This window comes from Marmota monax, unplaced genomic scaffold, assembly GCF_021218885.2.
Source record: "Marmota monax isolate L192 unplaced genomic scaffold, Marmota_monax_Labrador192_F-V1.1 WCK01_AAM20220418_F8-fsc00087, whole genome shotgun sequence".
Classification (NCBI taxonomy): domain Eukaryota; kingdom Metazoa; phylum Chordata; class Mammalia; order Rodentia; family Sciuridae; genus Marmota; species Marmota monax.
The window spans coordinates 3,508,328-3,524,215 of NW_026693476.1; the positions used below are offsets into that span (position 1 = coordinate 3,508,328).

General features: G+C 41.0%; 1 protein-coding gene across 2 annotated transcripts in view; it reads right to left on the minus strand.

Moving 5' to 3' along the window:
- The window catches only part of Slc22a15 (solute carrier family 22 member 15), a 73,316-nt gene that overhangs the window by 20,765 nt on the left and 36,663 nt on the right, over positions 1-15,888 (minus strand). The window contains exons 5-8 of one of the 2 annotated variants that reach the window (XM_046458200.2): positions 12,405-12,534; positions 7,503-7,718; positions 3,871-4,011; positions 1,259-1,344 (exon numbers count right to left, since the gene is read on the minus strand). In XM_046458200.2, coding sequence (XP_046314156.1) covers positions 1,259-1,344; positions 3,871-4,011; positions 7,503-7,718; positions 12,405-12,534 — 573 coding nt within the window. The remainder of the gene's footprint in view (positions 1-1,258; positions 1,345-3,870; positions 4,012-7,502; positions 7,719-12,404; positions 12,535-15,888) is intronic. The other variant, XM_046458201.2, reaches the window with a different exon arrangement.

Here is a 15,888-nt window from a genome sequence, read left to right on the forward strand (position 1 = left end):
GACACGGACAGAGGCACTGGTTTGGCTAGATGTTAAGAAATGGGCAAAATGACTGAATTCTCTAGTTTCCTTGATTTCATGAAAACCACTGTTAGGCTGCTCTAAACACTGCATAAAATCTCAAACAACCTGCACTCTGGAGTCAAGGCTCAGACCTTCCACTGGTGACCTAGAGCAGAGTAGGAACAGAGAACAAGGAGAAGAGGCAGCTTTGCAGGCCTCTCTGTGAGACAATAGCACAACCCAAGTTCAAGGAGAAGCAATTTACGAAAGGAGCATTTTGTACATGATAGGCTCCGATGGTGAAATGACTTCTCCATGCACTTCCAGTAGCTGTCAAAACTTTCTGTCAAACCATCTCATAATCATTCCTAGGTGGAGTGCAAGCTCTAGAATATAGCCCTGTCAAAATCCAAAAGCGCCCCGCCCCCAAACAGGGCTTTGGTTATACCATAAGCACCACAAAAGAGAGTTGTTAGGACCCACTAGTACTTATGGAAAACTGCAGCTAAAACCACAGTTCCCAGTAACTGGCATGCCTCAGGTGTGCAAGCTGCCCTACCCCATTCCCAGCCTAAAAAAAGACGAAAAGAAAGAAAAAAAAATCTGCAGTATCCACAGAATTTCTATATCGAGGCAGTAATCAGGTTAGATGAAGAGGCTAAGGGACATTTTTTTTGCAGTTGTGTCTGCATAGCAAAGCTATGAATATAGAAAATACAACAGGGTCCTGAAGGTGTCATATGCACCCTTCACAAAAGACCAAGAGCATATTCATTGTGACCAACAGGGACTATTACTCTTGGGGTTATTGTGTTGTTATTATTATTGGGGTATACTGACAGAGAAACTGAGAAATCAAAGCCACGTTTGAGAACTGTTGTCTCCAATCTCCAGTCTCGTGACTGGCTGGAGTGAGTGTAATTTGCAGCCTTGGATGGAGTTTCTTTCTGTGCAGAACTAACCGGTCCTCCTCCTCATCAAATAAACAACTCTCACATCACCAGTACTGCATCCCAGACACCCCAGATGGTAGCTTAATAGCCTGAGAGAATTAATAGTGCACCTCTAAGCACATTATTCACCCAGAGAATAGTTTAGGGAATGGAAAGAATCTGGCCCATTATACCCTACACAATTGCTAAATAATATGCAATCACAGAAATGAAGCATGGCATATGGTAATCTCTCTACTATATTGAGATTCATTGTAATAAAAGTGCTGTTCAAAACCCTTGTAGAAATTTGAAAGGCATACCTTTCTTTTCTGGAAGAAACATTACAATAAGACAAGCCAGTCCTCCTAGGCACAGAAATGTTGCTAATGTCCGTTTCCGACCAAACCTAAATAATAGAAAAATCACACGTTTCTCTTAAGAATCTTATAAATCCATCTGCTCCTTCCTCCCAATTTTCCTATCTAAATGTCCTCAGTTTCAACTCTTTTAAAGGAGTGGGTGGCAAATGTGAGTCTGCTGGGGACACAGAACAGGAAGGACATAGAATCATTCTATTTCCACGAGTGTCTACTATGTTCTAGGTGCTATTTTAAATGTTCTCCACATATTATCTTATATAATCCCAATAATAAAACCATAGGCACACAATTACATTCTTCATCCTCTGGAGAATGAAACTGAAAAAGAAAACGAAATGTTTTATTTCGTTTCATTTTCTGGTTACCTTAATCTTATTTAACTAACAATTTTAAACAATGTTTTGAAAAGTCTCTTTCTCTTCAAAATGCAAATGAAAAAAATGTCTTGTTCGTGGGTTAGAATTAAGTGCAATGTAATGAACACCTTAAAATCACTTTCAAATAAGAGCTTTAGTCTTGGAAGTAAGATATTATGCCTCCCTTTTCTTTTTTTTCCCATATTTTTTATTGGCGCACCATAGTTAGGTATAATGGTGGGATTTATTGTTATGTAGTGGTCCATGCACACAGTATACCAATGTAACTTGCCCAATATCATTCCCCAGTATTTTCCCATTCCCTTCCCTCTTCTCTCTCATGGTTTCTTTCACTACTGATCTTCCTCCACCATGTTTTTGTCTAAATTAAAAATAGACAGATGAGCTGACATATTTTACACACAGAACACACATATTGTCAGAGAGAGAGAGAAAGAGAGAGAGATTAAGCAGAAAATAGATACCTACACAAAGTCAATTGTTTTAGGTACACAAGAATCAAAATTAGATTTTAAATGTGGCTATTTGTTTAGGCTGTGTGTTGTAGATCTATTAGCTCTACTTATTGTATGGCCTTTATCTATTTATAAAAAATTTCACCTTTCTCCTCTTACTTTATTCATTTCTGGAAAGACAGTGAAAACCTGAGTCTTTTTTTTTTTTAATTTTGTGCCATGAACTCCAAGTTCATTAGAAGTGTCTCTTGTAATCTCTGGCTCCATTATCTGTTTGTTTCACACCACAAATCCATTATCTAGTAGATAATTATCTAGTAGACAAATCACATCATGTTTCTAAAACTAACTTTAATGTATCTGAACTTTGGCTACTTTTCCCATAGAGGTAAAAAGGGAATATGCATCTAGGAGCATTGTGTAAATTACTGACCAGAATGTGGGGGATTTACTTAGAACATACTGGGTACCCTGCTAAGAATGTCAACATTGTAATTTTGATAACAGTTTTTCCAGGGGGATTTTATAATACCTAGTGTGAGAATGAATACAGTGGGGGCTCAGTGAGGGAACTTGCCAAAGTCATAAAGCTAACAACAGATGAATTCGGGTCTGCCTGACCCCAAAGGCAGCATCCTTCCCTTTGCTTCAGATTTAAATCCTGGCTCTGGGTGGAAGTTGCTGGGAAATTGGAAGGGTCTTTAGTCTTCTTTTCCCGGTCATTTTGCTTAATGTAACAGCCAGTATTGAGTGTCTTTCAAGTGACATGTACCATGACAGGCCCTAGTGATTGCAAAGACATAGGACATGCCCATGGACAGCTTCCTTGTAACACTCAGTGGTTGCCAGGCATGCACAGGAAGCTACAGCAGCACAGGGGGGCGCATGTGATAAAACCGGGGGTGCTAGGGAAAGACTCCCCAGCATGCGAAAGTAAGCTGCAGTCACCAGCAGGAGTCAGCCCAGGTATCTGGAATGCTACCTATGAGAAAAGTATCCAACCGAACAGACCCAGACCTGCCCTTCACAGTTTTGTAGACATCATGACAACAGCATCAGGGCAGTGCCAACCCCGATTTTAGTTACAATGATAATTCTCAGAGAATGAGAAACGGTACAATCCAAATGATTCCTAGATCAAACAGAAAAAGGGTTTTAGTTGCTGTGGTCAGGGGCTAAATAATAGAAATTATCTTACAAAACCCAAGGAAAGGGAGCTCCATGATAACTTTTTAAATATATTTCAAAGTTGTGCCCACTGACCATAAGTAGCAAGAGCAGGATGGTATTTTTTCTTCCTCTCAACAAAGTGGGTCTTAAGAGGTAAGAAAATTCTTTCTAGTTCCCTCACTCTTCTTCCTACTTACAAAAGCTTATAAATACTATGAATTGGGTCGATGAAATTCTAAGCTATATTGATAACCCCATCTCTTGGGCCTAACAATGTACTTAGAGACTCCTAAAATCCCTCATCTTGTGGTGTCTTCAATAAAGCATTAAAGCCTTATATAAAAACTCACACATATGAATCTAAAGTATTGCACCAAAAAACGTATTCTAAATGCATTTGGCCTGAAAGAAACTTTAATCACCACAGTGATTAGCAGATACTGTCTACAGAGAAAAAAATGATAATATCTAGGTATGTATGTATATAAGCAAGTCAGTGTGCCACCCGTGCACCTTCTCTATGGTGCACTTCATGCTCATCCATACTCACCATTTTTGGTTAATCAAGTAGATGCACAGAGGGTAGGATGGAATCTCTATGAGGCCAGACAGGGCCAGGTTGGCATAAATACTTCCACCTAGATCACCTGCACTCAGTGTGAGGCCATAATACACTAAGCTGCACACGAACCTGCAGTTTTGGGGGGGGGGGTGTCAAAGGACCAGGAAAGTGAAAGACAAGACAACAGAAAACATGTCAAAGTTTGCTGGAGAAGATTAAAATAGACTTGGTTCAATATAATGCAAACTGCTGCATGCAAAAAGCTTGAGTCTCCTGCAAAGCTTTCTGTCTTCACGTAAATTTCTATCTTAGGAAAGAACAAAAACATGATGGGGCTTTGGAAATGATTTATGTCTGTATACTATATAAAGCAAATGGAGGCCTAGCTCCTGCAAGAGAAAAGATATTGTTTGTGCTTTCTCAAGCATTTTTGCATTGAGTAGAAAACAATGACCCCATTCTTCCTTCATTTAATTCAACAATGTATGGAACACTTGCCTAAGGCTGGTTTTGTGATATTATCAGAATGACTCTGGAAAAGTCTTCCCATGGAGAAAAATCAACAAAGGATGGTTGGAGAGTATGAACTGAGAAGTGATGGATTTTCAGTGGGTCACCTGTAGGCCAGAAATGTCAGGCACTCCACCCCACTGGGATATAGGAATTTCCTACCCTGGGTATTAACTCTTCTTGCATTCAGCAGGTGCACATGCTAAAGACTTAGAACAGGCGAGAAAATTCAGGGGTCACAGCAGAGGCAGGATCCTCCAGAAGGATCAACTGGGGAAAAGCCTTTGAAAAGCTACTAATTTATTGATGTATATCATTTCTGAAATAGGGAATATCTCCTTAGATGGCAGGCATTGTGCTAGGCACCAAGTATCCCTGCAGTTGGGAACTAAAAAGCTAAGGAGTTTGGCCAATCAGAGTGCCAACCTGAAGCTCCAAATAGCAAAGATGGTAATAGGAACTTTTGTGCCTAGCAGACTGCATTATTAAAATAAAAATCAAACAGAACAAATTTAAAAAACTGAAACTGGGCTTTACTAGTATCTGAATATATTTTGTAAGCCATAAATTGCTATGTAAGCAATAAAACAGAGAAAGGGGCCAAGTGCCCTGGCCTATTAATAGGCTGTGGTAGATATAAGGAGAAAAGGCTGGGGAGGAAGGGAGAGAGGAAGCCCTGGAGCAAGTGCACCCTGCTCCTCTCCCTCGTGCATGAAGGCAGATGAGCAGGCCTGTAGCCAGGACATCACAGATGCAGATGCAAAGGGACACTCAGTTACCCACTTTTCTTTTACTCTGGGCATCTTGCATGTGAGCAAAAGGCTAAACAAATTTAAATCCATGCAGTTTTCTAAAATACCTTTTAAATGCTTCCCACCCATAGGAGAGACCTTGCTCTCACATATAGTTCTTTGTGGGTTGTTTGGGTTAATGTGTCTACACTGCATTTAAGATAGAAATTCCAGTGAAGTGATTCTAGCCATAGTTGGGATGGTATTGAGTCAGAACAAGAATAAACAAAACCAGTTCAGGACAATAGGGGAATTTAGTGACAAGCTGGCAGTGAAAGAGAACAGGAGAACATGAGGTATGAAAGGCCTGATCATCCCCAAGTCCCCCAGGCTGGGCCTCTCATCTGCAAGTTGCCTTCATGGCAGACTTGGTCGTTGGGATCCATAATTACAGCTATTAAAATCATTTAAATCCTCTTTATGTGCACCAAACAAAATTTAAGATCCTTGCATAATATTTAACAGTATATTTAGGGCATTGAAGAGCCATTTTAAAAGGCACTATCACAGGAAATAAGCAAAGGAACAGATGTTAAACACAGAGGTATAATTTTACTCCCTAGTTAAGGCTTTCTTCAATGGCAGAGGCACAGAAAAGATTTTCGAATTTTACAACATCCTCAAAAAGAATGGCAGTATGTCAAATGACATTGGCTCGATTATTGCATCTTTGAACATTCCGAGCCCAGGGGGAAGAAGTTTATTTGAGAAGAGTTTCTTTGGCTGTGTAAGAAATAAAATAAACCGGGACAGGCTCCCTGTCTCTTAGCTTGGTTTCTGTTTGTTTTAATTTTGCAAAGGCCTGAATCTAGAAGTTAATATAACTAGAAAAAAAAATTAAACGAAAATAAAAAACAGTAAAAAATCTTCAAATAGGGGCTTCCTCCAATGCAGAGGGTTTGACTGTCTACGTGATGTACAAATGCAGAGTTCTATGGAGCCCCAAGTAACTTGAACAGACTTCATAAATATTTGCTTTTAAATAAGTAAACATCAAATCAGGTTTGATGTTAACCAGATTTGATTTTCAAAGGTTCTCTTGATTTTCATGTTTCTAAGCTGTATCTTTCACTCAGCATTATGGATCTGTGATACCCCTACACTGTGCTGGTTCTGTGGAGAAGGCAGCAGTTTGTAGGACCTGGCCCCTGACCATACAGGGGGCAGTCAGTGTCTGGGTAAGAAAAGAGAATCAGTATACAGAAAAATACCTTCTCAGCTTCTTATTCTCAAGCAACTCTTCTTTTCAGCTTTCTACACACAACTGCTTTTATATAAAGTCACTTTTCTTTATTCTTCCATGAAAATGCGGGTTTCTATGCACCCTTCATGGCAAATGCTTATAAACAGCACAACCATCCTTTAGTTGTGATGTATAATAATCATGCCCAGGGGCTGGGGTTGTGGCCCAGTGGTAGAGCGTTTGCCTGGCATGTGTGAGGCACTGGATTCGATTCTCAGCACCACATACAAATAAATAAAGGTATTGTGTCCATCTTCAACTAAAAAAAAAAAAAAATTAAAAAAAAAAATCATGCCCAGTACAGGGTCAAATTTATAGCAGAATATACAAATTAAAACAAATTCCGGCAGAATGTCCAATATTAAAACACATGTGCAAAACACACATTGTAGTGCCCATCTACTTTTTGCTTTTCTAACCCTTCCATCTTTAAGTGGAACCATCTTGAACTACTGAATGAACTTACTTTAACACTGAGAGCATTTTGAGAGGCATTTTGACATGGGAATAAGCTAAGGAATCAGAAAATCAGGAGCACAGAGTACTAATCATCTTGTTCACTGATCTGATACATGGCTTTGGATCCCTCACTTCCACTGTCCGGGATCCCATCTACACAAGGGATAGCATTTCACCCACCTCAGTGAGGGGGTGAGCAGGAGTGCCACACAACATGTGGCCCAGGGCACTGCTGGAACACCCTTGGTGCCAGAATCAAAGGTAGGTTAAATGCTGGTAGAACTCTTCAGTTTCTGCTGAGCTTGCTGGCTTTACCCAGTCCTCTTTCTCTTGAGGGTGGGGCTTACCTAGTCACATTAAATGCCTCATGAGCAAAGATGTGTTTCTATTTACTCAAATTTAGGACGATGCCCAGCAGGCACCATCATCTCCTGCTTCAGAGATGGGGCTGCAAAATCAGAGCTGAGTGGGACATACCAGGTGCTAGGGGACAGGTCCTGTCTTCGGGAAAACCACCTTCTGCTGTCAAGCGGTAAAGCTTTCTATAAACCTGAAGAAGGAACAGATTACCCAACCTCGGTTGAAGATCCACAAAACATCCCTTTATGTGAGATTACCAGATGAACATCAGGATGAGGGTGTGTCCTAAGAGGACTCGGTAACGGAACAGATCCAGGAAACTTCCAGTCTCCTTGTAGCTCCTGTTGGCAGGATGCGTGAGTGAGAACGTGCACTTGAGCTTGCGGTTCCTCCTGGCGATGAGGTAGAGTGCCTCTTCGGCCTCACTCAGTCGACCCTGGGAGTATAACCAACGAGGTGATTCAGGAATGAATCTGAAAGAGACGTCATTAAAGGCTGTGTATTCATATAGGTGCACGTGCAGAGGAAGGACACAAATCACCCACTAGAACACGAGGTCCCTCACCTCAGCTGTATTCTGCCTTAGGTTTAAAGCTTGACTCTCCTGATGACATACGAGAGAAAGAGAGAAAGGGCTGTTTTCAACATTCACACCAACGTTAGCGGGGCCCACTCTATCAATCAAAACCTAGAAGTGTGTTTTCAAAATATCAATAATAAAGGTAACTAGCTTGCATTTATTTTTAAATCAATTTTAGTAACTGAACGGCAATTCCTTAGTGTTGAATAAAGCAGATTCTTCATGAAGCATGGATCAGGGGACAAGAGTTGTTAGAATTATGAGTTAAGAGATAGTGCGTTTTTTTAAGTTCTAAAAAAGTTTTACGCGAAGACAGAAATCTTTATTATCTCATTAGGAAAACAAATTTTTTTAAAAGGAGTTTTTTTAACATCATGATATGCAATTTATGAGGGAGACATTATTTTAAGACCACACATAAAAATGAAGCAGTTAGTGAAGGCTGGGGCTGGGGCTCAGTGGTAGCGCACTTGCCTGGCATGTGTGAAGCATGGGGTTCGATTCTCACCATCGCATATAAATAAAACAAAATAAAGGTCTATCAACAACTAAAAAAATGTTTTTTTTTAAATGAAACAGTTACATCTTAGCTACTTTTGACTGTTTACTGTTTCAAAATATTTAAATCATCCAACACACCAGCTTTAATTCATCCTGAGGAACTTCTTGATCTTTACATAAGCCTTAAAGAATAAAAAAGTTATTTTTCAGGTTCACTTCTAGTTACAAAACAACAGTTATTCTCTAATATAACCACAAAGTGTTGAATAATTATATTTCTTACACACTTTCAAGACTTCGATATTACATAGCTTTTCTGCGTCTTCACAATCATGAATATATTTTCCAAAAACTTCTCAAAGACAACAATGCCACTGTAGGAATGTGGAAGCCTTGTTTACTAAACACAACATCAAGGTCATTTACATCGAATTTGACATTTTCCGCCAAAGATGAAACTTGGGTGAATAATATTAGGTATTTAAGGTGCTTTTTAGAATTTCCTGTGCCTTTCAATAAGATGGTGAATTGGCAACAAACAGTATAGGATTTAAAAGCTTAATGGATGGCTACTCTGTCAATAACCATTTATTAAGAATTTTCAGGGGTTGAGGATTTAGCTTAGTGATAGATCACTTGCCTAATATGTGCAATATCCTGGGTTCAATCCCCAGCACTGAAGGGGAAAAAAAAGTTTTCATTTTATTCAGATTAACCATTAGAAGTGCTGAGAGGAAAGACACTGTAAACAATAGGAATTTTCCTAGAAGTTTTGCAACTGAGGGAGAGAATACTCATGCATAACACTTGATGGTCAATAAAAGCAGGAATGAAGGCTATTTCTGACAATTTGTAAAATTCCTTTATTTACTTCTTTATTGCCATTTGATTATTACTGACATGCAAGAAAATAACCAAGTGAATAATTGTTCTGTCGAATGTTAATCTGCCGATTGGATAAGTTGGATCAACTGGCCAGTGTATGAGCTACTGAGTAAAACTAACTGATCAGTCTAAATACAAAGAAAAAGAACTAAAGAAGAAGATTGTGAAAACTATGTAGAGAAAGTAAAAGATGATAAAAATTAAAATGGTACAGGTTTGGAAGGAGTAAAAAGAACCGGCAGGAAATATACCAACAATATTCACAGTTATTATCTTTGGGGAATTTAAGTCATCCTCTCCTCCAAGCCTCTCTGTATTTTCAGAATTGTTTATAAACAATAAGAAATTATTTTTAAAAGTGTAAAAAGCATTTTTGAAGATAATATGTGTGAGTCATTCAGGCTTTGGAAATTTAACTCTGAGTTAACAAGTTAACTATTTCTACTTGGAAAATTTTATCTTGATGGTGTAAATTTAGTACTTTATATTTCTCTGCATTTTCAGAGGCCAATAGCTCACTTTTTCGAAGGGTCACTGACTTGCTGTGGACATATTTGAGAGTATGAGCTTGGACACATGCAGATTATACAAACAAAACAGTAAGACATGTTTTTAAAAGGAAAAGCAGATCTTTGAACATACTGCCCTCTTCCTGATGGCATGGTCACCTGTGCCATGGTCACACTTGAAAGTTAAAAGACTAATTCAGCAACGTTCCTTTTGTTCAAAAAATGTTCTGTGACTATCTTTAAAGATGGCAAATCTTTGTAAATTAAGAAGGCACCCATTTTCAGCAAAAAATAAAATTACTTAGATTCAAATATTTTTAAAATAAGGAAAAAAAAATTTTTTTTCAACCCAGGAATTGAACTCAGGGGCACTTGGCCACTGACTAAGCCACATCCCCAGCCCTATTTTGTATTTTATTTAGAGACAGGGTCTCACCAAGTTGCTTAGTGCCCCGCCATTGCTGAGGCTGACTTTGAACTTGCGATCCTCCTGCCTCAGCCTCCCAAGCCCGCTGAGATTACAGGCGTGCACCACTGCGCCCAGCAAAATAAGGAAATGTTAAGCTAGGTAAAAATGTTTCTGGTAAACAAGCAACATATGATTCTAAAATAACGTTGATGACGGCCAATTGTGAAAGTCACTATGGATATCTTTGTGCCTGTGTCTGTCCGATGGACAGGAAGGTTGTACTGTGTGGAAGGCCCTGGGCTCTGGGGCTGGGGGAAATGCACTGTGGAGCTGAGCCTGCTTCTGTCTGAGGACTCCTGGTTCAGAGAGAGGCAGGGCTCCAGCAGGAGGCAGAAATAAAAGGCCCCTGAAGAGACTGGGTTATGTGCTGGGGAATTCAGGAAAGAAAGAGAGTAACTTGGAGCAGGAGGGATGGTCAAGAAAAGCTTGCTGGATGACAATATCTCAGAGCATAGTGGGCCTGAGCAGAGGGTTTGAGCGACAGTTCAGGAGAAAGTCGGGAAACACACGGGAGGCCATCTGTGGGACGCCTGGTGCTCCAGGATTGATGGAGTAAGTAGATATCTAATTGCATGCGTCTTCCTCCCTCTATTTTCTACTGCTCTCGACCTGAATTCATTTTCCGGTGAGGAGATACCCCTAGCTAGCACTAGCAGAATCCAACTCAGACTATTCACTCAGAAAAAGAAGAGCAGAATGGTGTAGCTTATCCACGGATTTCACACTACTGTTGGAGGAGAGAGCCAGACTGCATGGGGAAGCCTGAGCTCCTTTAAATAGCTGGAAGCATATTCATTCATAAATATTTACATGAGTTCTTACTAAATCAACGTACTATAGTAGGCACCCACTTATTGTTTTTCGAAGATGTACAATATATAAGCTAATAAAATACTGCTGGGTTTCCATTTCTAATTAAATTACCTCACTCTAACTCACATAACTAAATAATTTTCATGATTTTTGTTTCTTTAGTCCAGGTTGACGTTGACTACTGCATATGAGAGCAAATTTTAGTTTGATCCCCATTAAAGGTCAACTTAGAACCAGGGTAAAGAGTTACTAAATGAAAGAGCCACCTGAATTAAAATATTACCATCTCTCTCTCTCTCTCTCTCTCTCTCTCTCTCTCTCTCTCTCTCTCGTTTTATGGTACAGAAGAAAGCTGGTACCATGGGATGAAAATCTCATTCATGCCAAGGATTTTAATGAGTAAACTTAGAAATTGGACCCGTCAGGTGAGAAAGACCTTTGATAGGACACATTGAAACTTCTGATGAAATGGGCTAGTGTTGGTGGCCCACCACTGTCACAGTGTGACACTTTGGGCCGTTATTTATAGAACCCACCCTGACCAGGGAGCCAGCCTTATACTGCTCTGCACCCTAAGGGCATCCCCCACATCTGAGACTCTTCCAGAGTGCACATTTATAGGCCCTGAAATGAGACTCATCTTCAAGTTAAACAGTTGCTACTGCACAATTCTTCCCCCACATATTTTTTTTAAATCTATTTTTTTTTTAGATATACGTGACAATAGAGTGCATTTGGGCATATCATACATACGTGGAGTATAACTTATTCTCATTAGGACCCCATTCTTGTGGTTGCACATGAATGTGGAGTTACACCGGTTGTGTATTCACAGATGAGCATAGGAGAGTTATGTCCAATTCATTCTACTGTCTTTCTATTCCCCTCCCCCTCCCTTCGCTTCATTCCCCTTTATCTAATCCATTGAACTTCTATGCTGCCCTCCTCTCCCTTATTTTGAGTCAGCATCTGCATCTCAGAGGGAACATTTGGCCTTTGGTTTTGGGGGGACTGGCTTAGTTCACTTAGCATACACATTCGACTTGAATACTTGGCTCACAGTATCATACCTCAGGGCTACTCCTAGCCCATGGTCTGATCCAGCCTGAAGATCTTTAAGCTTGAGGCATTGAGTTAAAAAAAAAAACAAAACAACTGGTACCCGATGCCAACAATCTGAAGTTTAAAGGCAGCATGTTGAGTGGTCATCTCAAACAGAGGTACCTGCATTCTGAACTAACTAAGCGGCATCCATCTCTCATCCCAGGAGCGGCCAAGGATTGGATCACCTGCAGAGGTCAGTTCTTCCCCAAAGTCAGTGTATGCAAAGTGCTGACCTGCATCCTCTTTTACATCCCTTCTGCTCACTGAATTAAAACTCTCGAGAAGAAGAGCTACTTACAAAGATAAGAGGAAGACCACCGTCCCCTGCAGGTTCACCAGGACGGCTAGGGTTCTCCAGGAGCGGATGAAGTATCCTAACAGGGCATATTGGGCGATGCCAACGGCAAAGAAGAGGCCGCCAATGGATCCTAATGCAGGGAAAAGAGAAAGGTCACCAGAGAAAGCCCGGTCCACAGTCCCATTTCCAACCCCAAGTCCCAGAGCCAACTGTACACATGAGAGATGACAGCCCTTGCCTGAAAAGTGTGAGAGGCACAGAAGAAGAGAAAAACCAACACCAATGTTCAGCCTCAGAGGATGAAAGGTAAAGAGAGGCCAGAAAGTGAGTGGAAATGGAGGAAGGAGAGAGGAACACAGACCACATGTACACAGGATGAGTTTTAAGGGTTTGGCCAAATGTTTTTGGTATTGGGTGTTCACACTGACGTCTGCCTGAGTCTCTGGCGGAGTCTTGGAAGTGTGTGGGTGAGCAGGTTTTTAGGCCACATGGTGATTGGAATGCTGGGCCTCCATCTTTATCACAGAGGAAGCCCTTGAAATCCCTGTCTTAAACCATAGCCTGGTGCCCTACTCTTTCATCACCCTTCCCTACTTAATTCATCACCATCAGATGCATGACAGTTTGTATTTATTTGTTTCTTATCTGTCTCTACCGACCAGAACACAAAAAAATACCAGCCAGAGAATTTTTTAAAATCTTATGTTTTTTGAATGAGTATTGAGGTGGGTATTAAGTGTGCCAGCTTGTTTAATATTCTCACAAAATCTATATCTCTGATATACCTTCTCTAACCGCTTTTATCACTGTTAGTCATTTATTGAGCTGCTATTTATTGAACATTAATGGTTTTGCATATATTGTTTTACAAAGCAGGTATAATTATTAACCTGAGAAAGTAGCTCAGAGAGGCTCAGGGAAAATGTCCAGGAACAGAGGGCTGTGTATGGCATGGCCAGGACTAGTACCCAGGTCTGTCTGCATTTTGTACCATTCCTCTCTCCTGTCTCCCTTCTATGGAAAAATAACTTCTGTGGGCATCTGTAGCCACAGGGCTTTGCTGAGCTTATTACAAAAATTTCATCAAGAATCCTGTAAAACAAATATTTTCTTTGATTTCTGTCCATAGTTCATCATGAAAACAAAAAAACACTGACTTATATACTGTTTGCCTGAGCAAGGAAAAGAGAGAGCCACACAGAAGAGCTAATGTGCTCGTCTGTGCAGTGTGCTCAAACTCCAGTGAGTAAGGGAATGGCGACAGTGTTATTTTCCTGGAAATTTAAGACAATCAATACCTATTACAGGTTCATTACAGTGCATCAAAGAGCACCTGGCTCCCAACAACAAGGCTTCTTGTCATGGCTCAGAATGGTCCTGAGCACGCAGTACTCACTCACAACAATGTCGGCAAAAGGAAGACAGTCCAAGGCATGGGATGTTTTCAGAGGAACCAAATTTGGACCCTAATTTTGCCACTATTCCTGTGTGACTTTGGACAAATCACTAAATGTCTCTGAGCCTAGGTTTCCTCATTGTTAAGATAGAAATAGTAATACCTAACACAAATGGTAGTTTTTGTTAATTGCAGATGAAATTATACATGTTCGACAAATTTCAGTGTGTACAATTATTGTTCTGTTGTAACACAGGTTTAGCCCTTTGTGTCAATTAACTTAAAAAATATATCTGGAAGTCTCTGTGCATAGCTATTTCAGAATTTTTTTTCTTTTCTTTCTTTTTTTTTTTGTACCAGGGATTGAATCCAGGGGCACTTAACCCCTGAGTCACATCCCTAACTCTTTTTATGTATTATTTAGTTACAGGGTCTTGCTAAGTTGCTAACGCTGGCTTTGAACTTGTGATCCTCCTGCCTCAGCCTTTGGAGCTGCTAGCATTGCAGGCCTGAGCCACCACACCTGGCTTAGAACATTTTCTATCTAGCTCTCATTTCTCATTCCAAGGATCCCCCAACCTCACTTTATTGGAGAACTGATCCTGCTACTTCATCTCCACTGTGGTGCTGCCAGTCAGGGTCACCCTAGTGCAGGGTGACCCCAGCTGCACCAGTCGGAGCTCTTACCCAGGATTTTAAATACTGGACTTGGAACTGCTGGGGCCCACCTCTGACTGAGCAGAGGAAGCTTCCAGAGACGATAAGGAGCAGAGGTGAGAAGCCTCTCACTTCCTGGTTCCAGGCATCTCCAAGGCCTGGCTCCAAGGCTTGGTGATTGATCAAATGATTTCCCCCCATACACAGGTTCTTACGATTTGAGTCTCTGTCACAATCAGTAAGAACTGGCATCAACTGGATATGACAAACAAGAGGAGATGATATTCAAAGGTATCTAGCTGGTGGCCTTAGATACTGTGACGACATAGCACAGGCAGAGATTCCGGAAGACAGTGTTGATTTTACAGGAAAAGCAATAGGTCTTAGGGACAATCGACAGTCACATCTGATGTCTAGCAAGAAGCTACACGTGTGTGGTTTGGAAATGACAGTGGAGACAAGGTGTGGAGCTGAAGATGTAATGAAACTCTCAGCTACTTCCTTCAAATGATTAATATTTTTAAAAACAAACATTTCAGATCACCACTTTTGCACATGACAGTTTTGGAGCACCACGGGTGGTTCTGTGACTATCCATGGACCTTGGGGTATCGATGCATACTTGCCAGATTTCTTTTCTGCTTGCTTCTAATTAATTTCAAGTCTGCCACTCCTGCTCAATTTGTACTCAGCAAGAGCTCATTTGGGCAGGTCAGAAAATAGATTGGACTTCATTTGGTAAATGGCACCAAGGACCCTCCCAGTTTCCAGACACAAACTCCGAGGTCTCCCTGAGTCTCTCTGTCTCATCCCTGTGAAGCCTTCAGGACGTCATGTCCCACCCAACTCCAGCTCAAACGCACCTCTTCCTCCTCCTCCAGGACTCACATCCTCCTCGGAGTCACTGTCTGTTTTACATGGTCAACGACACAGCCTCCTAGGTGACCCCTCAATTTCTACTTCCCCTCGTTTCCCCTTTCATTCATCCTTCACACACCTACCACAGTAACCTTTCAGTACATTACAGCCTATCACTACTCTGTTTAATACACCCTGCTGGCTTCTGGCTGTGCCTTGAGTTAAAAAAAAAAAAATCCTCATTTGGCCTACCACAAGCCCTAGGTGCCCCCCAAGCCTCCTCACTTCACTCCTGTCCACCCCTACCTCTCCAAAATGCAGCTCCAGGCATTCTTCAGACCCCCCAACAATCTCCTTCCTGCCTCTGGCCATGATTCTTGCCATTCCATTTGGCGGGAATGCTCTTCTTCTGACTTTCGAGTGTCCAGGGCTTCCTCATCATACATCTTAGATCAAACTCCTACGTGAGGTTTTCTCTAAGCATCCTGTTTCATGTAAGTAGTCCCCCGATTCTGTCTAGCCCATTACCCTGTTTAACATCCTTCACTGTCCTTAGAGTTATCTGAAATTGCC